At 44.1% G+C, this 23,246-nt stretch overlaps 1 protein-coding gene across 2 annotated transcripts in view; it reads left to right on the forward strand.

Annotated features, from left to right (window-relative positions):
• The window catches only part of HDAC2 (histone deacetylase 2), a 47,322-nt gene extending 24,533 nt beyond the window's left edge, over positions 1 to 22,789 (forward strand). For both annotated transcript variants that reach the window (XM_034765836.1, XM_034765835.1), the window contains 8 exons: positions 1,006 to 1,098; positions 1,188 to 1,296; positions 4,046 to 4,186; positions 15,371 to 15,479; positions 16,884 to 17,014; positions 18,113 to 18,268; positions 22,128 to 22,185; positions 22,459 to 22,789. In XM_034765836.1, the coding sequence (XP_034621727.1) occupies positions 1,006 to 1,098; positions 1,188 to 1,296; positions 4,046 to 4,186; positions 15,371 to 15,479; positions 16,884 to 17,014; positions 18,113 to 18,268; positions 22,128 to 22,185; positions 22,459 to 22,489 (828 nt within the window). In that variant the 3' untranslated portion in view covers positions 22,490 to 22,789. The remainder of the gene's footprint in view (positions 1 to 1,005; positions 1,099 to 1,187; positions 1,297 to 4,045; positions 4,187 to 15,370; positions 15,480 to 16,883; positions 17,015 to 18,112; positions 18,269 to 22,127; positions 22,186 to 22,458) is intronic.
• The last annotated feature ends 457 nt before the right edge of the window (positions 22,790 to 23,246 follow it).

Consider the following 23,246-nt stretch of genomic DNA (forward strand, 5'->3'; position numbering starts at 1 on the left):
TGCATGATTATCACTTCAAGTTTAATAGTGTAATTAAAACTTGGGGAAATCAAAAGGGAAATTCATGCTGATGGTGAAAGAGAGTGGGGGAGGGGTTGAGAATCATTTACCACTTAATATTCTATGAGTTCACCTCATAGTTTTTGGCTCTTACTTAAAAAATAGGCAGTTTCTCCAGGTGACAGATTGCTATCGTACTACCAATAAAACTGCTCAATTACAAAAAACTGGAAAATACTCAAATTGGCTTACTGTAAAATTTGCCATGTGTGCAGCAACAGTGTTTTTTCAATTAACCCAGTAAAATTTGGACCTGAGTCAACATACTTAAAATAATAACTGATTGCTGTATTCTGCTCTCCAGTAATTGACCAGTGTTAAGCCAGTTACAAAAATCCTCTGGCTTATTATGGTTTTCAGACCTATTAGTAAACTTCCTTTTATTTTGGAATAAAAGAATTCACCACTTTTTACATCCTTAATTAATTGAAAGCATTTGTTTAGGGGAAAGGAAGCATCTATTTCTTGTTGCTCATATCAATCACTTAATAGACCGTTATGGCACATTTTATATTGATGTGAATGTATGGCTTATTTTTAAAGGTTTCATTGTTACTCCATGCATCAGCCAACCGGGGGATTGGGGCGGGAGAGGAGGGGGATTACTGGCCATATGGCTAGTTACTCCCTTCCAATCTACAAGTACAGTTTCTCTTCTATTTTAAAAGCTTCCATTTCTATGGAGGAACATATAAAGGTACTTCTGCTCTCTTAATCATTAAATTTAAAAAAAAATCAATATATTGGGGATGGTACACTTTTTCTCCATTTTAGTTTTGGCATATACATTTTATGCTTCAGCGTGATCTTGTAGAAGAATAGGGAATTAAGCAAGCTGCTTTTTTTGTTCTGAATAATAGCACATATTTTAAGACACGTGGTTTACTATGATTTGGTAAGCATTCTCTTCTTTAGTAATAGTGTATTTGTCAACTTCCTTTGTAGGACATTGGAGCTGGGAAAGGCAAATACTATGCGGTTAATTTTCCAATGAGAGATGGTATAGATGATGAATCATATGGGCAGATATTCAAGCCAGTGAGTATTGTCTAAACCCTATTTGAAAAGCTGCCTGGTTGTTGTGAGGTTGAATTTAAGATTTGCTATTTTATATTGTTTATATATAGATCATATCCAAAGTGATGGAAATGTACCAGCCCAGTGCCGTGGTATTGCAGTGTGGAGCAGATTCATTATCTGGTGACAGGTTGGGGTGTTTTAATCTTACTGTCAAAGGTAAACAATAGAGAAAATGCTCACAGATGCACAATAATGCCTGTTCGCTAGAATGCATGTTTGATTAACTTTTATTTAGGAGAAGGGAGCCTTCATTCTCCAAATCACTATCAAATAATATGTTTGAGGGAGAGAGGTTGAAGTTGGCAAGTTAAGTCGGATATTCGTTCTCTTCTGGCCACCAGTCAAATTCACCACCTGTCATCATGAATGAGACTGGTAGCCAAAGAGATCGAGACACAGTTGTTTTTCTCTCCCACACACATCCATTTACTAAAATTAAGCATCTTGCATTTCCGCCTTTTCCATAACCATTTCTTCTTTAGATTTTGTGCATTATCTTATTCTTCCTAGTCTCATTTCTTCCTCCATTTTTGTTTTTTCATTATCTCTTTAGTTCCTTTTGGTTTGGAATTCCTTGGGCTTCCCTCGTTTTTGCATAGATGTGCAGCTCAGTTTTAGATTGTGGGGTAATACACCAAATGTATGATTTCCACAATCTGATGCTGGATTTAAATTTCTGTAATGTACATAGTCTACAACCGTGAGGTCACTTTGTGATGTGACTAGCTGTATTTAACTGTGAATACTTTTTCAGTATGCCAAATTACCCATCTTCTTGAATTGACAATATTAGTTGCAGCACTGAATTTGCTAGTAAACTAAGATGTGCTGTGTCTTCCTTACTTTAATATTCATCCACATTATTAAATTTCCCAGAACTCTCTTGATTTTAATAATTAAAAAAAATCTTCCTCAATCTGTACAACTAAAATTATATGTTAGTATTAGCAAAATGGGGAGGAGAAGTAACATTCTTTTGATACTTACTGAATTCTGTCAGTATGCTTTTCTAAAGAAAGGAAAAAAAATACATCGACGATTGTTTCATTGTAATAGTAGTCACTAACATATTCTTCAAACTTATTTGAATCATCACAATTTTCTTTAAGGTGACAGTTCTTTAAGGTTTAGCTAAAAACGTACTTAGGAACACAAGTTCCCTTGAAAGATGTAAGTCTCTTAAATCGGGGGTTCTTAACCTTCTCTTTCTGAGGCCCCTCAACATGCTATAAAAACTCCAGGGCCCAGCGGGGGATGGGGGAACTTGGGGGTGGGGGTGGGGGGGGGAGCGCCTCGGGCATAGGCATAGTTTGACTATTTTGGGGGGGGGGGCAGAGCTTGAGTAAGAAACGACACCTTCAACCCCTGACTCACCTCAGCAGGCCACCCCACCCATTGGGGTTTTGGCGGGAGGTGGGGGGGGGGGAAGCAACCAAAAATTATAACTCAGATGGGGGGAGCGCAGCTCAAAGAGCTTGAAAACTGCTCAGGGTGCAGGCAGGAGGTAGCTAAGTGCCGTGTGCAGGCAGGGTGCAGGGAGAGGGGTAGCTGGGACTGTGTGCAGGCAGGGTGGTTGCTAGGGGCTGTGTGCTGGCAGGGTCCCCCCACTTGTGGTCACTGCTCCATGAGGACTCTGTCAGCCCTGGAGCTGGGTCCCCCCACCTGGTTGGCTATTACTGGCTGCCCGAGCAGTCAAAGGAAGCTGAGGAGCGGCCACAACCCCAGGGACCAGGAGATGGGACCGTCGTGGCTGCCCACTCCATGGCACCCGCCAGAGCAGCAGATGCCCTGAACTGCCCAGCTCCAGTTTCCAACCTCTGACTTGGCCAGGAGACAGGTGGAGAGAAGGTGGGCGGGGCATGGAGCTGCCCCTGGAACTTTCCCTCTCTGGGTATGGTACTGTAGTTTGTGGGGTGGGGCATTGCCCTCCCAACTCTGCCCACTGGGCTTGGGGTTTCTGCCCCACGGGAGCACCGCGGCTTCAGCCCTGCAGCTACCAGCTTTAGGCCCGTGGGGGGCACTGAGGTTCAAACCCCATGGTGGCACTGGATCTCGGGGCTCCAAGATTCAGCCCTGCAGCTCCCAGGTTCAGCCTTGTGGGGGCGCCAGGGCTTTAGCCCCCACCAAAATGGCTCTACAGCAGACCCCTGGTTGAGAACCATTTTCTTAGATGCTTTTGAAAATCCCACCGCAAGTGACTTACCTAAGGTCATACATAAAGTTTTCAGGAGAGCTGGAACTGAGCCCCCATCTCCCAATTCCCAGTCCAATACCCTAACCACAAGACTGTTCTCAAAATAATCACTGAGTGAAGGCCAGATCCTGAACTGTGATGTGGTCCATTCTGTGACATTTGAGCAGCACAAAAGATGTAGAAAGTAGCTCTCTCCCCCTAGATGGAGATTTTGTCCCCATAACTAATGCTCTCTCACTGCCATATGGCTCATTGAGGATCTAATCAGATAGTATACTCCAGAGCAGCTCAAGGGCTGCTCTAAAGTGTGCTGAGGTCAACATGGAACCAGGGAGGATTGAGTAGCTGCAGCCTGTTCCATTCTGGCTCCTGCACTGCGCTGATCCAAGAATCTGGCCCAATATTTGTCCTTGCATGCCTATGTAAGTTATAAAAAAGACAACATTTTGGAAAAGAGAGAATTGCAAAGGTGTTAATGCAAAGTAAGAGAAAATGTTAAGATGGAAATATTGTGCCTCGGGTTCTGACCATTTCTCATTTACTAATCCTGACATCTGTTTTTGTTCAAATGAGATTAATTCAGTTAAGAACTAAAAGTGCTGTGCTGAAGCTTAATTCTAGCACTTTCATTTTAATTAGGTTCATCTGACTTTTTGAATAGAAATTAATAGTTTGTTTATTTTTTAATTTGCTTTTAAATCTTTTTGGTAGGTCATGCTAAATGTGTGGAGGTTGTAAAGACTTTTAACTTGCCACTGCTGATGCTAGGAGGAGGAGGATATACTATTCGTAATGTTGCTCGATGTTGGACATATGAGACTGCTGTTGCCTTAGACTGTGAAATTCCTAATGGTAAATATTAATTCTGAAATATATTCTTCTGTCTAAACTCTCATAAGGATTCTGAAGTTGCTTTCTATCGCATGTTATCAGAACCAAACTTGCTCTTAAACTTATTAGTCCAGTTCATGGTGGATGGGTAGCAAATAAATTTATCATCCCCTAAAATCCAACATCCCTCAGGAACTTAATATACTTCTGGTATGTGCAACTTTGTTTTAATCTCTTAGACCTTGAGTCTTTGTCAACAGGGGGTATGCATACCCCTGGGGATATGCAGTGGTCTTCCGGGGGTACATCAACTCATCTAGATATCTGCCTATTTTTACAACAGGCTACATAAAAATCACTAGTAAAGTCAGTACAAACTAAAATTGCATACAGGCAATGAGTTGTTCATACTGCTCTATGTACTATACACTGAAATGTAAATGCTATATTTATATTCAATTGATAATTATATGGTAAAAATGAGAGTAATTTTTCAATAATAATGTGCTGTGACACTTGTATTTTTATGTCTGATTTTGTAAGCAAGTAGTTTTTAAGTGAAATTTGGGGTACCCAAGACAAATCAGACTCCTAAAAGAGGTACAGTAATCTGGAAAGGTTGAGAGCCACTGGTGTAAACAAATATGCTGTTTTCCACTTTTGTTAAATTAAGCTACCTTTGACCTTAAACCATACATTTCTTGATTGCAACTCTTCCATTGTACCCAATTTTTGAATACGTAAGTTCCTATTAGGGACTTTACTGTTGGTATTGATTTTTCATGGAAGGCACTCAGATACTATGGTGATGAGCGGCAGTATAAAACCCTGAGATACATACCCCAGAAGTTTCAACAGTCTTGACTTGGAACAATATATCTTTCAGTCCACATTTGAAATGGCTTATAGTAAAATTCTAAAATTATGTGTTGGCTTGGTCGTTTGCCTTTTTCCTCGAAGATTTTGCTAATTCCAACATTTTTCTTACTAGACACTAGATTCTCTCATCTCTGTTCACTGTCTTCAGTAGAATTATTCTTGACTTAGTTATTCCTGAAAGCAGATTCTGTCCTGTATCTTCTGAAGCCTCTAGGAAACGCACTTTACATCCTACTCTTCCTCTGCGTCATCCTCGGTTACTCAAAAGCAATTGAAGGAACAGAATGATTACTGTTCTCTACCGTTTGAGATTTTTTTGTTGTGTTGTCTTGGCGTGTGAAGTGATCCCGTTCAGCCAGTATAGGCAATGCAGTCTTCCTTCACATTGCTCTTAGCTTTTTTTGACATTTGTAGTCCTCAGGTTCTTTTCACCTCAACTTTTCTTTGCAGGTTAATGCTTTTCTAAATGCTGTAATAGTGAATCTTTTTCCTTTTGGTAGAAAAGGTAGTACCACTACAGAAAATATATGCAACCTTACCCACACTATCAGAAGAGTTAAAGGAATGATGCATGTGTACACAGCTCTGAGTTCCCCTTTCACAGACTCTAGGAGCCCAAAATGCATCCTATCCACGATCTCCTTCAACCTTGTCCTTAAAAAGATTTGCTTTCTCCCCTCAAGCTTCCCAAACACACTCATGCCCCTTTGTTCCCTTTCTACGCAAACAGAAACAATTGATTTCAATGCTTTTCATTCTTAAGTGTTCTGTGTTTCATTCTGTGCTGACTCTCGTTGCCCAGACAACAGTGATTCCTACGCTGCGGGGTTGTAGATTCATTGTCTGGCCATGCTGGAAGAAAAGCAGAAGGCAAGGGATGTGGTTTAATTAGGTTGCAACTTTATTCACTTAAAATATCTGGGATTACTAACAAATAAATTGTACAGTGCAAGATCATAATAGTTTTCCTAATCATTGCTGCATAAGCCTCAGCCTGGTCCCAGCTGTCCTCCCTTGTAAGAGGGTTAAAGGGGTAAGAGCAGGAGAGGGGACTGGGTCCCTGCTGTGACATGTAGGAGCTCCAACCCCCACCTCAGCTCCCTTAAGGGATGCTTTCCTTTACATCCTTTTCCATTCCCTTTTATACAATGATTGTACCCCTTCCATAACAAGTTCCTGCACTGGACATGTGCAAGTTATGCTTGGCTACCTCCTCCAACCTCTGGCAGGTTCCTAGATATTCACTGCTTCCTTCCTTAATATTGGACAAAAATAAATCTGCCTTCCAATTGGATAGGTGTACCCCATCCTCCCTGAATCACATGGGCTCCCAGTAAGATATGTCCAGATGTGGAATAACCAAAGGGGCTTGTTCATGTATGAATTTAGCCACCTTCTTACTAAGGGTATGTCTACACTACGAAATTAGGTCGAATTTATAGAAGCCGGTTTTATAGAAATCGGTTTTATTCAGTCGATTGTGTGTGTCCCCACATAAAATACTCTAAGTGCATTAAGTTGGCGGACCGCATCCACAGTACCGAGGCTAGCGTCGACTTCCGGAGCGTTGCACTGTGGGTAGCTATCCCACAGTTCCCGCAGTTTCCGCCGTCCATTGGAATTCTGGGTTGAGATCCCAATGCCTGATGAGGCAAAAACAGTGTCGCGGGGGGGTTCTGGGTACGTCATCAGGCCCCTCCCCCTCTGTCACAGCAACAGCAGACAATCGATTCGCCCTTTTTTACCTGGGCTACCTGTGCAGACAACATACCACGGCAAGCATGGAGCCCGCTCAGCTCAGCTCACCGTCACCATATGTCATCTGGGTGCTGGCAGACCTGGTGCTGCACTGCTACACAGTAGCAGCTAATTGCCTTTTGGCAGTAGACTGTGCAGTATGACTGGTAGCCGTCATCGGCTTTCTGGGTGCTAGCAGACGTGGGGCTGCATTGCTATACAGCAGCAGCTCCTTGCCTTTTGGCAGTAGATGGTGTATTACGATTGATTTCCGTCATCGTCATATTCCTCAGTGAGTTCGGTCAGAGGCACCTGGGCAGACATGCTTTGTCTCCTGGAGACTCAGTCCTGCCAGAAGTCCTATTGAACCGTCTTGACGATGATGGCTAGCAGTCGTAGTACAGCATCTTCTGCCAAGCACCCAGAAGATGCCGATGGCTATCAGTCATGCTGCACAATCTGCTGCCAGCTTAAGATCTAAAAAATAGATGGACTAGATTTGTTCTGTATTCATTTGCTTCCCCCTCCCTCCATGCAATCAACGGCCTGCTAAACCCAGGGTTTTGAGTTCAGTCTTTGGGGGGGAGGGGGGGGCATTCTGTGTGACAGTTGTTTGTGTTTCTCCCTGATGCACAGCCACCTTTGCTGATTTTAATTCCTTGTACCTGTAAGCCATGTCGTCACTTGCCCCGCCCTCTGTCCGTCAGACAATAGTTTCGCACCTTTTTTCAGCCCAGACACCATAGCACTGGGTTCATGGAGCCCGCTCAGATCACCACAGCAATTATGAGCACTATGAACACCACGCGCGTTGTCCTGGAGTATATGCAGAGCCAGAACGTGCCAAAGCAAAACCAGGCGAGGAGGCGATTGCAGCGCGGCAATGAGAGTGATGAGGAAATTGACATGGACATACACGTCTCACAAAGTACAGGTCCCAGCAATGTGCAAATCATGGTGTTACTGGAGCAGGTTCATGCCATGGAATGCCAATTCTGGGCCCGGGAAACAAGCACAGACTTGTGGGACCACATCATCTTCCAGGTGTGGGACGATTCCCAGTGGCTGTGAAACTTTCGCATGCGTAAGGGCACTTTCATGGAACTTTGTGACTTGCTTTCCCCTGCTCTGAAGCTCCAGAATACCAGGATGAGAACAGCCCTCACGATTGAGAAGCGAGTGGCGATAGCCCTGTGGAAGCTTGCAACACCAGACAGCTACCAGTAAGTCGGGAATCAATTTGGAGTGGGCAAATCTACTGTGGGGGCTGCTGTGATCCAAGTAGCCAACGTAATCAAAGACCTGCTGATATCAAGGGTAGTGACTCTGGGGAAATGTGCAGGTCATAGTGGATGGCTTTGCTGCAATGGGATTCCCAAACTGTGGTGGGGAGATAGACGGAACCTATATCCCTATCTTGTCACTGGAGCACCAAGCCACCGAGTACATAAACCGCAAGGGGTACTTTTCAATGCTGCTGCAAGCCCTGGTGGATCACAAGGGACGTTTCACTAACATAAACGTGGGATGGCCAGGAAAGGTACATGATGCTCGCGTCTTCAGGAACTCGGGTCTGTTTCAAAAGCTGGAGGAAGGGACTTTCTTCCCGGACCAGAAAATAACCGTTGGGGATGTTGAAATGCCTATCGTTATCCTTGGGGACCCAGCCTACCCCTTAATGCCATGGCTCATGAAGCCGTACACAGGCAGCCTGGACAGTAGTCAGGACCTGTTCAACTATAGGCTGAGCAAGTGCCGAATGGTGGTGGAATGTGCATTTGGACGTTTAAAAGCGCGCTGGTGCAGTTTTCTGACTCGGATAGACCTCAGCGAAGCCAATATCCCCATTGTTATTGCTGCTTGCTGTGCGCTCCACAATATCTGTGAGAGTAAGGGGGAGACATTTATGGCGGGGTGGGAGGTTGAGGCAAATCGCCTGGCCGCTGATTACGCGCAGCCAGACACCAGGGCGGTTAGAAGAGTACAGCAGGGCGCGGTGCACATCAGAGAAGCTTTGAAAACGAGTTTTGTGACTGGCCAGGCTATGGTGTGAAACTTCTGTTTGTTTCTCCTAGATGAAGCCTTCGCCCTCCCGGTTCACTCTACTTCCCTGTAAACTAACCACCCTCCCCTTCCCCCCTTAGAGCACCACTTGCAGAGGCAATAAAGTCATTGTTACTTCACATTCATGCATTCTTTATTAATTCATCACACAACTAGGGGGATAACTGCCAAGGTAGCCCGGGAGGGGTGGGGGAGGAGGGAAGGAAAAGGACACACTGCAGTTTAAAACTTTAACACTTATTGAAGGCCAGCCTTCTGATGCTTGAGCAATCATCTGGGGTGGAGTGATTGGGTGGCTGGAGGCCCCCCCACCATGTTCTTGGGTGTCTGGGTGAGGAGGCTATGGAACTTGGGGAGAAGGGCTGTTCATTACACAGGGGCTGTAGCGGCGGTCTCTGCTCCTGCTGCCTTTCCTGCAGCTCAGCCATACGCTGGAGCATATCAGTTTGATGCTCCAGCAGCCGGAGCATCGACTCTTGCCTTCTGTCCGCAAGCTGACGCCACCTATCCTCTTCAGCCTGCCACTTGCTCTCTTCAGCCTGCGATTCAGCCCGCCACCTCTTCTCTCTTCTCGTTCATATTGTGCTTTTTTGCACTCTGACATTGACTGCCTCCACGCATTCTGCTGTGCTCTGTCAGCGTGGGAGGACATCTGGAGTTCCGAGAACATATCATCCCGAGTCCTCCGTTTTCTCCTTCTAATCTTCACTAGCCTCTGTGAAGGAGAAACATTTGCAGCTGGTGGAGAAGGGAGAGGTGGTTAAAAAAGACACATTTTAGAGAACAATGGGTACACTCTTTCATGTTAAATTTTGCTGTTCACATTACACAGCACATGTGCTTTCGTTACAAGCAGTAGCCCCAACTTCGTAAGCCCATTTCTTAAAACTATAACAAATTGGTATGTTATGTGGGGCCGTCCATCCCCATGAATAAAGAGGAGCCTTTCTCCAACTGGTCTCATTGCTATACAGTTCCTTCAGTGCTTCTACTAGGCAAATCTTTGCCTTACTGCCCTTCTGTAGCATTATGGACTCTCCTTGCCTGCTCAGATCTGTTTTTGACATCTTCAAGGTTTGAGTGACCTTTCACACCTCCTCCTGTAAATCCTTTCATTCAAAATCCTTCCTGGAGTATCCCTCACTGACTCAGGCACTCATTTTCTCACTAAAAGCTCAAAAAACAACAACCCACCACTAGGAATTCAGCCTTGAACAAGGCCACCTCCTGTCCATTTTTGCATATTTTGTTGAGAACTTGCCCCAAATCTCTTAAGTGTCTGAATAGTGATGTCTTGAGACCACCCCATTAAAAACCTCTGAAATCAGAATCCATCACAAACATTTGGGTAATCCCTAATCCTACTGGCAAATATAAGGCCTGAGAGGTGACTGGAGATGGTAGATGATGTCAAACCACAGGTTGCCAATGACCCCATGTACTGAAGTATCTGGTCCTCTAGAATGTGCCATATCCTAGACAGGCCCTCCCTCCTCTGAAATTGCACAAAACTGCTAAAACACCTGTCATAAAGCCCTAAATGTTTGTTGCGCTACCGATCTTCATACACCACAGTACCAGAGTGCTACCAGCATCTGCGCAGGTACCTTGTGGGCTCCCAGTGGCAGGTCCGAAAGTTAGGACAGCGAATCTGCTATACCATTGTCAATCTCAGGTATGTGTTTTGCAACATGTTAGAATTTAAGCACTAGTATAAACCTTTAGACTCGTAACCCTGGACGACGTAGGGGACTGGTGTTTGCTATGTACCTCTGCCATGTTGCCGCTCCACTTTTGGAGAAACAGTTTGTAAAATCCATTCCCCAAAGAGCACTGCCACTAAAATGGGAAAGAATTCAAGGAATGTTGTATCATTTATTATTCCAGTTTGTGTCCAACTGGGGGGATGTTTGTGGGCACAGCACCTGCGTTGGTAAAATACCCCGAAGTCTATTCCTCCCGGTGCATCTGAGTGAACCTTTAAATCTGCCCCTATTATCCGTTCCTCCCTCCAAAGAGACACTCTGTTAAAATTACTCAAGCTTTTCCCACACACCTAAATACTCCATCATTTTATTAACTCTTATAAAACTGTTGGCTTTTAATATTCTTATGGTGGCCGCTGACAGATGCAAAATGCCTGCCCTGAGGCCACCGCTCAGCATGCAGAGTTAAGATGCCCATTAACAGATTGCAGCTCCCACAGTGTAACCTTCCTGGCTACTCTTGCCTTGACAATCAATCCCAGAAGTTCCCTCCACTTATCTTAGGTGAGTCTGCATATACCATAGTCCACATATCTAACTCAGGCCCCAGGTGGGTCAGCTTAGTAGAGGGGTCCCTTTTTTTTCAGCTCCAGAGGTACCCTCAGTTTATTAGCCAGGGTCTAGAATGTGGCCAGCAGGCTAGTGCATGCTCAGAATTTGCCCTGCCTGCAAACAAAAAGTTATCTAAGTAGTATATCACCTGCTGTAAATCAGGCTCCTGTGCAATCACCCATTCCAATATTGTGCTGAAATTTTTCAAATGCCAAGCATGGAACATCCCATAGGGAGCTACTTACCAAAATAAAACTCAGAGCAAAATCCAAAAGGAGCATCTTTCCCATTATAACTAGTAGCAATAGAAAAGGTGACTTGATGTCAGTTTGCTGACAGCAACTCCTGTGCCACAAGTCCTAACCATGTGCACAGCCTCATCATAAGGGAAATAGTGTACTGAACATAATCTGTCACTTCATTAACTGAACTATCCTATGGATGTACAGGTGATGAATCAAGTGATATTCTCTAAGTATCTTCTTGGGAACCAAGCCCAGGGGAAGACCGTAAGGGTTTCTCAGATAAATGAATGAATGGCCCTGCAACTCTATTAGAACTTATTTGCTTTGTGGTCCTTTTTCTTTATAATGTGACCCAACTCATCTGTGGACTTCAAATTTTTGGACATTACATGACTTCTTAGCCCATATATGGAATAGTAAACAGCAAATACTCTTCCATCTGTCCTGTTAGGGTAATCCCCAGGGAGAGTACCCTTAATGCTTCAAGCCTAACTGAAAACCAAGCTTTTTCCAACACCCCACTGTCATCTGCTCTGCTCTCTTTTCCTGGTCCATCACTTTGCCCTCTGTTCCTGGACCCGGAGGTACGTAAGGCGAGCCCAACTTACCCCCAGTCTTTTGCCATACTGGGGATTTCCTTGTAACTTGTACCAGTTGCAGGCCTTGGGGGCCTGAAGCACATCTTGCAAGCATGTCTAAATTTGCAGATGTTCCGAAAACAACTGTTTTCATTAAATGCCCGGCAAATGTTATTACAAGGCTGGGGTCTCTGGGCTTTCAGAGGACTAAATAGGCCACTGTCAGTTTGAACACCTGTCCTCTGTGGTGTCATCCCCTCTAACCACAGTGTATGATGTGGTATGTCCAACCAGATTCCTGTCTGCATTGCAGCCCTCAGTCCAAGCTGCTCATCCCAGTTAAAACAAGCTATACCCCCAAATATATTAAATGCCTTTCAGCTTAAGTCCATATATTTGAATAACAGTAGGCTTTTTCCAGATATGTCTCCTAAATAACACCTGCATAGATTTTTAAAAAAGCGACTTCCCAATTTTCCCAGGTACTAGCATTCCCTTGGCCATTCAGATTTCTCATTGCCATGCTTGTCCTGTCCCTACTTACTTTCTGTCAGAGCTTCCCTGTAGCAGTGATGTGTCAGTATATTCACCTCTCAATATCTTTTCTTTAGTAGTGCAGAGCTGATGAATTCCTATGGGTTCCAACACTCCTGCATAATCAGACTCTGGACTAATTACTGTGGAATCCTCAATGTCCTGAGGCCACCTGGATACCTCTGGATGCTGTTCCTATCTGATGAATTTACATTCTCTGTCGGGGTGTTGGGAGGAGGTTGTATTTTTAATGTCCCCACTCCCACACATTAGTGCACACTCCATGCAATGGGGTAGGAGTCATTATCTGATTATCTTCTGTATCCCAAACCTAAACCTATGCCTGGTAACTGAGACTACCTCTACCAGAAGCCCCAACTTCTGTAACAACTGAAGTTAACCTGCAACAGTTGTGTACAGCAGTTGACCTCTGCTGTACACATGTTTACACTGGACCCAACCCCCCAAAGAGCAGATATTTCCCTCTCCCCCTTCTGAGTCTTGTGGCTAAATCTGCTGGCCCACTTATTTCAGTAGCTCCTGCTGCTAGCCTGATGCCTGGAATCAATCTGAGGGGTTCTTTACCCAGAGCTTTCTTCCAAGAATCGGTCCCAAGGATTTGATTCTCATGAAGCAATCAAGGGCATTGGGAGATAGCATACTGCTTCATTCCTAAATGGGTCTCTTATGTACTTAACGTAGTTAATACAAGAAAATGTGACCATTGTACACAGCAAATAGAATGCATCGTACTTTCTTGGTATTCAAGACTTCACCTGCTTCTATGGAGGCGACTGGGCAATAAGTTCTCAAGAATATGAATTAAATTACCCATCAGGAGACCTTTTAGTTTTCACAGTAAACCATTCCCTGTTACTGATGCTGTGGGTTGATACCCATGTTAATCAAGTTCTGATCTTATGAGCAGAAAAATCTCTGCTATGTGCTTGGTTGAGAGCACTCTCTGATATAGAATCATAGACTTTAAGGTCAGAAGGGACCATTATGATCGTCCATTCTGACCTCCTGCACAGCGCAGGCCAAAGAATCTCACCCACCCACTCCTTATTCAAACCGCTAACCTATGTCTGAGCTATTGAAGTCCTCGAATCATGGCTTAAAGACTTCAAGGTGCAGAGAATCCACCAGCAAGTGACCCGTGCCCCACGCTGCAGAGGAAGGCGAAAAACCCCCAGGGCCTCTGCCAGTGTCCCCGGAGAAAAATTCCTTCCCGATCCCAAATATGGCCATCAGCTAAACCCTGAGCATGTGGGCAAGACTCACCAGCCAGACACCCAGGAAAAAATTCTCTGTAGTAACTCAGATTCCACCCCATCTAATATCCCATCACAGGCCATTGGGCATATTTACCGCTAATAGTCAAAGGCCAATTAATTGCCAAAATTAGTCTATCCCATCATACCATCCCCTCCATAAACTTATCAAGCTGAGTCTTGAAGTCAGATATGTCTTTTGCCCCCATTGCTCCCCTTGGAAGGCTGTTCCAGAACTTCACTCCTCTGATGGTTAGAAACTTTCATCTAATTTCAAGTCTAAACTTCCTGATGGTCAGTTTATATCCATTTGTTCTTGTGTCCACATTGGTACTAAGCTTAAATAATTCCTCTCCTTCTCTGGTATTTATTCCTCTGATATATTTATAGAGAGCAATCATATCTCCCTTCAGCCTTCTTTTGGCTAGATTAAACAAGCCAAGCTCTTTGAGTCTCCTTTCATTAGACAGGTTTTCCATTCCTCGGATCATACTAGTAGCCCTTCTCTGTACTGGTTCCAGTTTGAATTAATCCTTCTTAAACATGAGAGACCAGAACTGCACACAGTATTCCAGATGAGGTCTCACCAGTGCCTTGTATAACATCTCCTTATCTCTACTGGAAATACCTTGCCTGATGCATCCCAAGACCACATTAGCTTTTTTCACGGCCATATCACATTGGTGGCTCATAATCATCCTGTGATCAACCAATACTCTGAGGTCCTTCTCCACCTCTGTTACTTCCAACTGATATGTCCCCAGCTTATAACAAAAATTCTTGTTATTAATCTCTACATGCATGACCTTGCACTTTTCACTATTAAATTTCATCCTATTTCTATTACTCCAGTTTACAAGGTTTTCCAGATCTTCCTGTATGATATCCCGGTCCTTCTCTGTATTGGCAATACCTCCCAGCATTGTGTCATCCACAAACTTTATTAGCACATTCCCACTTCTTGTGCTAAGGTCAGTAATAAAAAGATTAAATAAGATTGGTCCCAAAACCGATCCCTGAGGAACTCCACTGGTAACCTCCCTCCAGCCTGACAGTTCGCCTTTGACTTTAACTATAGTGAAGATGACTAATGGGAAGTTGTCCTCAGTTAATCACCTCTTTCCTCCCAACAATGGGAATCTTAAGCATTTTTTCTGTAAAATATTACCTCATGTTGCAATGTTCCAATATTTGTTTCCTATCTTACGGCTAAAGAAATCAAATCTCATTTTGTCCATGGAGATTTCCTATACTGCATTCACTCGGATTGAAATCATTCTCTGCTGAGTCTCATTACCCAGACATCAGTGTTTCTTATGCCTGGGATGCAGATTCAATCTCGGATTCTCCACCAGCAGACCTTAGTTCATCCGTCGTCTTTGTTGAGCAACTTGACGGGAAAACACTATCTAGTGGCTTTCTACTATACTTAAAAGCGTTCTAAGTTGTATATTCATCCAATATCTGAAGTTTGCCAGTATGTTTGACCTGTTATGCAGCCTATGAGTAGTATAAAAAGCTGTCTAAAAACGAGCTTTTTAGGTGGCTGAAATCTTTTTTTTTTTTCTTAAAATAGAGTTGCCATACAATGACTACTTTGAGTATTTCGGACCAGACTTCAAACTGCATATTAGTCCATCAAATATGACAAACCAGAACACACCAGAGTATATGGAGAAGATCAAGTAAGTAGTTGTTCCCTACCTTGAGAATGGAAACTCTAAAGATCATAGTCTTTTGTTGGTGAAAATACTTTATAAATTTTCTACCTAATCAAACCTCATCTTTCTCCTTTTATTTATATAGTGTACTGTTTTAGGATCACAGTGTTTGCAGTGATGGTGGTTTTAATGACTTAGGGGGAAATAGATTTGCTTTGCCTTCTTTTTGAAGCATAGATTCAGTTTAAAGTCATAAAGTAGTGAGTAGTCTTTATCAATGAGATATTGATTTTAAAGAGTAAGTACCATTAGTCTTGATTGTTTTTGACAAGACTTGTGCCAGCACGAAACATGAGTTGCAGACACTGCTGAGAACTGCATTCAAATCCTATTGCTCTCCACTTCTGGTGCAGAGCTGTTTTATTTCCATTAACATGAGGCCTTTCATGCTTGAACATAGAGGGAAGATTGGCTATGAAAGGTATAAAAATGTAGGAAAAGCTTAACTGCCGTGACGTGAATTCAGGGTTCTGTTTCTATGACGTCAAACAAGTGTAAGCAGAGTAAAGTAGAACTGCTTTAGGAATTTGTAATGTCCATTCTAGCAGAAGAAACCCAGAACACTGAATTAATCACAGAATAGGAAGAGAAATATTTTCAAATATTATTCTAAAACGTATTTGTAATTTTAAGTCTAGCCATGGTCTGCAAATGGGATGTTAAAAGTAGTTGTAAAGCACCTTAGGTCAGTGTTAAAGGGCTTATGTTTGTATTCATAGGAAACATCCAGCATTTTATTCCGAGTAACAAACCTGCAGAAGTGTCTTTTTGTGTCATTCAAATAATTCATGTTATGTGTAAGGATTTATGAGTCATTAATGTTTTGTTCTTAATTCAACGATAATGGCAAAACAATTTAAATATCTGTAAGAATGAAAAAGTCACCTCCATTCTGTATAAGAAATCAGTAAGTGTTGGTTTTCCTTCTTGAAAGGTAGTTGAGCTACTCTTTTTGTGTACGTTGTTGGGACAAACTAATAACTGTGGACATGAGAACATGTTTCTTATGACCACTCCACAGAGCAGGTGGTGGTATGATGTAGCAGAATGTTAACATCTGAAATCTGTCTGGTGGTGGCCATAGTTTCAAGAATTAAACTTTTGTGTAAAACATCCTTTGTTGCAATGAGTAAACAGTATGGTATGAATTTACCACTTTTCTGGCCAGCCTGTAATAAGTGGAGCCTTGCTCCCCTCTTAAAAGAGAAACCTCACTCTTTCCACAATAGAACTGGTTTAACCAGAAGAATTATAGAAAAATGTCAACTTTAAAATTGTTGCATTTATGATTAAATATCCAGAAACAGCAGGAAAAGCTACATCTCTCCCTATATTTAACAACTTTTCCATCGGCTACTTCACTTGCAGACAGCGTTTATTTGAGAACTTGCGTATGTTGCCTCATGCACCTGGAGTACAGATGCAAGCCATTCCTGAGGATGCTGTTCATGAAGACAGTGGAGATGAAGATGGAGAAGATCCAGACAAACGCATTTCTAGTAGGAAATGTTATCTTCAGGTGTCATGTTAGAATATGCCCCCAGAATAAGGCCACGTTAAACATAATGGGCCAGATCCTCACCTCTGGTTAGCTGTTTTCTGCCACTCCAGTTGAAAGATCCAGCCCATAGAGATTTCCTTCCAGTAGCTGAATGGGGAGGACATGTCCAGAACAGCGTGTTTCTATTGTCTGGCAATCCCCAGATGCTGACATATGACCCTTTGGGCCTATAGGTAACTGGTTACAAGTTGAGCTCAATAGGCTGTTCTGATGTATGCCAGAGCCTAGGCTAACCTGGCTTCTAGCTGGATCAACAATCTGGAGCATCGAGGAGGCTCCCTTTTATTCTAAATTTGCCACAAGAACAGTTTGGCCAGGCTGGGACATCTGGCCCCAGAAGTCTCCCCAGAACAACAGCAAACCCAAAGGAAACATGGGTTACAGCCTCTTAAAAATTTGAATGCCATGTCCTTTCAGAAACAGTATTATTAAGTGAATCAATATAGCTCCTGCAGTGAAATGAGAGAGCATTTTTCAAAAATTTAAAAAGAATTCTTGGATACTTGGTAGATATGAGATGGGTGGCCAGAGCACTTTCTTAATTAATCACAACAGGTTTAACTTGTTTTTTATTATAAGGTTTAAGTTGTATGGCTCATATGATTGTAAGGACTGATATTTATTGTTTCTAAACCATACCTAAGAGACAACTGCGTCATTTAACCTTCCATGATATCAGTAGTGGTAGCTGCACAGCTTCTTCTTGGCATCTTAATCTGTTGCCTAACTGTTGTAATCAGAACACTTTTCCCTGCTGCAGTTAATCACCTTGCTTCGGAATTTGTTCGGTCCTTACTAAGCAATACCAAATAACTGGATTTTAACTTGTCTTTGTAACATTTCTTTATAATTATGTTTTAAGAAGTAACCCCAGAGTCTCCTCAAATCTTTTGGGCATAATTCTGTTTCCCCTGATTAGAGGACAAATTGCTGTTGGTCTCCTAACCAGTTGCTCAAAACCAGTTTCACTGTAATTCCTTTTTGAAAAACCTATTGCAGTAAAACTGAGTTCCTTTAGTCTCTTTTTAAATACTAGTTCGAGCATCTGATAAGCGAATAGCCTGTGATGAAGAATTCTCTGATTCTGAGGATGAAGGTGAGGGTGGACGACGAAACGTTGCAGATCATAAGAAAGGAGCAAAGAAAGCCAGAATAGAAGAAGACAAGAAAGAGACAGAGGACAAAAAAACTGGTAAGAGCGTAATTTCGTATATGACTGTGTTCTCCCTTTAACTCATTATAGGATTGCACCTTTCTTAAAGTGAATTTTGTTAGCAGTGAGATACCCTACAACCATTAGCACAAAGAGTTAATGTGCTGTTGAAACGTTTGTTCTTCTTCGAGTGTTTGCTCATATTGATTCCATTCTAGGTGTGCACACATCCATGTGTGCGGCTGTCAGAGATTTTTGTCTTAGCGGTACCCATAGGGCTGGCTGTGGCGCCCTCTAAATCAGGCTCCGCCGGCCCTGCGCCCTCTCAGTTCCTTCTTACCGCCCAGGGTGGTCAGTCAGATCGCCTTTCTTGCTTAGCAAGAGCGACACCCCAGTCAGTCAAACGGATCCTACCCACCTTTTCCTCAACGACCTCTCTCCCTACAGCTTGGCCTGGTCGCGGGTTACATCGGACCACTGGACATAGTAGCTTGGGGCTAGACCCTATAATTCTTGGCCGTCTCTCCATCCCATCTCTCCACCTTCCCGTCCTGCTTCAGGGACCCTTCGCACAAACAACTCCTGATTCAGGAGGTTGAGTAGCTCCTGGGCTTGGGGGCTGTGGAGGAGGTTCCTCGGGACATGGAAGGAAGAAGATTCAGACCCATCCTGGACCTGCATTGCCTCAACAAGTCTTCAAGAAGTTGAGGTTCTGCATGATCTCCCTGGCCTCCATCATTCCTTCCCTGGATCCAGGGGACTGGTATGCCGCTCTCGACTTAAAGGATGCTTACTTTCATGTCTCCATATTCCCGGGGCACAGGCATTTCCTGCATTTCATAGTGGCCGGGCACCACTTCTGGTTCACGGTGCTAACCTTTGGACTGTCCTCAGCTCCCAGTGTGTTCATGAAATGCGTGGCACCGTAGCAGCTTTTCTGAGACGTCGAGGGGTCCAGATCTTCCCGTGTATCGATGACTGGCTCATCAAGGGCAGGTCTCCAGAGGAGCCTCAATCTGATGTGGTCCATCTGCAACGATCTGGGCCTGTTAATAAACAGAGAAGTGAACATTAATGCCAGTTCAACGCATAGAGTTTATCAGAGTGGTTCTCGACTCCACACAGGCCAGGGCCTTCCTTCCAGAAGCACATTTTCAGGCCATGTCGGACTTGATCACCCACATAAAGAGCCATCCGCTCACCACGGCCCACGCATGCCTGCGACTGATGGGCCACATGGCCGCGTGCACATACCTGGTCAGTCATGCCCGACTTCATCTGCGGCCTCTGCAGGCATGGCTGGCCTCAGTCTATATCCCCAGCAGGCATGCCCTGGACTGAGTGATCACGGTACTAAGCCATGTCCTCTCATCCTTGGACCAGTGGCTGGATCCCGAGTCAGTGCTGGAGGGGGTTCCCTTCGTGACCCTGTCTCCCTCCCCTGGTCTCGGACACTTCGGACCTGGGCTGGGGAGCCCACTTGGGCAAGCTCAGCACCCAGGGCCGCTGGCTACAAAACGATCTAGCCCTTCATATCAAGGGAGCTCAGAGTGGTTCGCCTGGCCTGCCAGGCTGCTTGCCCCACCTGAAAGGTGGTGCAGGTTCCGACGGACAATACAGCCGAGATGTAGTACTTGAACAGGCAGGGCGGCGGCAGATCTTCGGCCCTTTGTCGGGAGGCGCTCAGCCTCTGGGACTTTTGTGTGTGGCATGGCATTCATCTGGTAGCCGCCCACCTGCCTGGAACCAGGATTGTCCTGGCAGATCGTCTCACCTTGAATAGTCGCTTCATCCGGAGGTGGTCAGCCTAATCTTCCACAGATGGGGGACACCCCAGGTTGACCTGTTTGCATCTAGGCAGAACAGAAAGTGCCACGTGTTCTGTTCTCTGCAGAACACGGACAAGGGCTCCCTGTCCAACGCCTTCCTGATCCCATGGTCGGGAGCGCTGATGTCTGCCTTCCCGCTGGTACGTTGATCCACAAGATGCTGCTAAAGGTGAAGCAAGACAAAGCATCTGTTATCCTCATAGCCCCAGCGTGGCCCCGTCAACACTGATTCAGTATGCTGCTGAGCCTTTCGGCAGCCATCCCGTTGCAGCTACCTCTTCGGCCGGATCTGCTGTCCCAGAACTACGGCAACCTGCTGCACCCAAACCTGTCATCGCTGCACTTGACAGCTTGGCTGCTGCTTGGACAAACAGGAGTGCTCCAGCAGAAAACCTTCCACCAGGGCTACCTATGTGGCAAAGTGGAAGCGGTTCATGTGTTGGGCCTCAGACTGACACATTCGTGCGGAAGAGGCCCCGCTGCAGGACATCCTGGACTATTTACTACACCTTAAGCTCCAGGGCCTGTCACTATCTTCGATCAAGGTACATCTGGCGGCCATTTCAGCATTCCACCCTCCATTTCAAGGCCGGTCGATTTTCGCCCATCCCATGACGGCATGGTTCCTGAAAGGCCTGGAGCACCTTTACCCACATGTCCAGGATCCAGTTCACCCTTGGGACCTGAATCTTGTGCTGTTGTGGCTCATGGGTCCCCCCTTTCGAACCTTTGGCTTCCTGCTCCCTCCTGGTTCTCTCTGGAAGGTCTCCTTCTTGGTTGCTATAACTTGGGCTCGTAGGGTGTCTGAAATCAGGGTGCTCATGTTGGAGCCGTCCTATACAGTCTTCAATAAGGACAAGGTCCAGCTGTGTCCGCACCCGCCTTTCTGCCTAAGATCATTTCCCAGTTCCACACTGGTCAAGACATTTTACTTACCAGTCCTTTGCCCAAAGCCTCATGTGACAGATGAGGAACGCAGGCTGCGAACCCTGGATGTCAGACGGGCTCTGGCCTTCTACATTGATAGAACAAAGCCGTTCCATAAGTCAACACAGTTGTTCATTGCTGTTGTAGACAGGATGAAATGTTGCGTGATGTCAGCCCAGAAACTCTAGTCTTGCATCACAGCCTGCATCCACTACTGCTGTGAGCTTGCAAAGGTGCCCCTGCCAGCAGTTGTGACGGCTCATTTGACTAGGGCGCAGGCGTCAGCAGCAGCCTTCCTGGCGCAGGTGCTGATCCAAGAGATCTATCAGTCTTCCCCCGGTCGTCCGTCCACACGTTCGCGTCTCACTACGTGCTGACCCAGCAGGCTCAAGACGATGCTGGCTTTGGCAGAGTAGTGCTGCAAGACTGTGAACTCTGAGCCCACCTACGTTGATTTTGCTGGTGAATCACCTATAATGAAATTGACATGAGCAAGCACTCGAAGAAAAAACGGCTACCTACCTTTCGTTAACTGTTGTTCTTCAGGATGTGTTCCTCGTGTCCATAACATTACCCGCCTTCCTGTCCCTCTGTCGGAGTTGTCGGCAAGAAGGAATTGAAAGGGCGTAGGGCCGGCAGCACCTGAGCACGGTACTCCAGAGGGCGCCACAACCGGCCCTGCGGGTATCACTAAGGCAAAAATATCCGGCCGCGCACGTGGGCGTGCGTACACCTAGAATGGAATGGACCTGAGCAACACATCTCGCAACCGTTTTTTTTCATCACACTGAAGAAAAAAATCGAATAAAATCTAAAGTTCATGTTTGTATAGCTACTGAAACAAAACTTACAGTCCAGGAGTGTTGTTCTAAATGCAGATCTTTGCCACTGTGGTTTCAAATCCTGAAGCCAGTAATTTGTATAGGTCTAATGAAGTGTGAATGAAAAAAGTTCTGTGTAGCTGATGGCATAAGGTATGATATGTTGTTTATTTAATAAGATATAATTTGCAAATAAGCAGCCTAGGTTCCTGATTCCTTTCACTCCCCACCCCCAGTCTTAAAATTATTTTAGATTGTGTTTCTGGAGTCTTCAAATAATTCATGTGTGACACTGTGTTTTTCCTTCTTAATTGCTTTTAGATGTTAAGGAGGAAGATAAATCCAAGGACAGCAGTGGTGAAAAGACAGACACCAAAGGGTAAACCCCTCAATATTAAACTATAAAATGTTTGTGCTTTGGAGAACATTCATTAACTTTCAGTGCTTTTCCACAGTTAACGTATCTTCTGTACAGATGGCTATGTATCCATGTGAGTTATAAATCAGTGTCCGGAGTTACTAAAATACTTCAAAGGCTTAAAATGTGTGATGGGTAGCTCTAATTGCATCTTTATCAACAGCTAGTCTGAGACACACTCTCAAAATGAAATTATGCCCTGTTTAATAGTTTACATTTTTTGCCTTTGAACAGAGCGAAATCAGAACTGCTCAGCAATCCTTGAATTAAAGATGGCCTCACACCAATTACAGAACACAATACTAGAGTGGGAAAATACTAAAAGAAGAAAAGAGTTTTTTCATGCTGAGAGAGACTGTTGATTTCATTTTGTACTATTTGGCATGGACTGTATTTATTTTCATTCGGCTTTGTTTTGGTTTTTGGCAAGTTGTATTGTGAGTTTTCTAATTATGAAGCAGAAATTCCTTTCTTCACCATGCTTTATGTAATAGTATTTAAAATGGATGTGAGTTATTATGTTAAATGTCTAAACTGATCTATTAAAGTAATTTGCCTTTCCTGAGCTGATTTTACCTTTTTGTAATTATATCTTTATTAAAAAAAAATTGTACTTGTTTCTCTTTTTTGTCCATCATTGCATTATATAGAAAGCACTTCCATCTAAAGTAAAGATAAACAGTCAGTTGCTGGGGGATTTAAGAGGACAGTCTGTATGTACATGCGCTGATCTGTGCACATTGTAATGACTCATAGTACATGGACTGTGAAACAGTGACTGATGTACCTCTTATACTTTTCCATTATTTCCTGTATGGGGACATTGTGCCTGGATGTATGAGCATGATATTTGGAAGCAGAAGGTTAAAACTCTGAACCTCCTGGTTGGATTGTATAACAGGACAAATACCGTATACTCTAGCAGCAGAGTATATAAGGTATTTGTCCTGTTATGGATTAATTTGATAACCAGCAACTAAGTCCTGGAGATAGGATTGGGTGTACTGCAAAATCCATTTTGG

The sequence above is a fragment of the Trachemys scripta genome, chromosome 3 (genome assembly GCF_013100865.1).
Source record: "Trachemys scripta elegans isolate TJP31775 chromosome 3, CAS_Tse_1.0, whole genome shotgun sequence".
NCBI classification, from domain to species: domain Eukaryota; kingdom Metazoa; phylum Chordata; order Testudines; family Emydidae; genus Trachemys; species Trachemys scripta.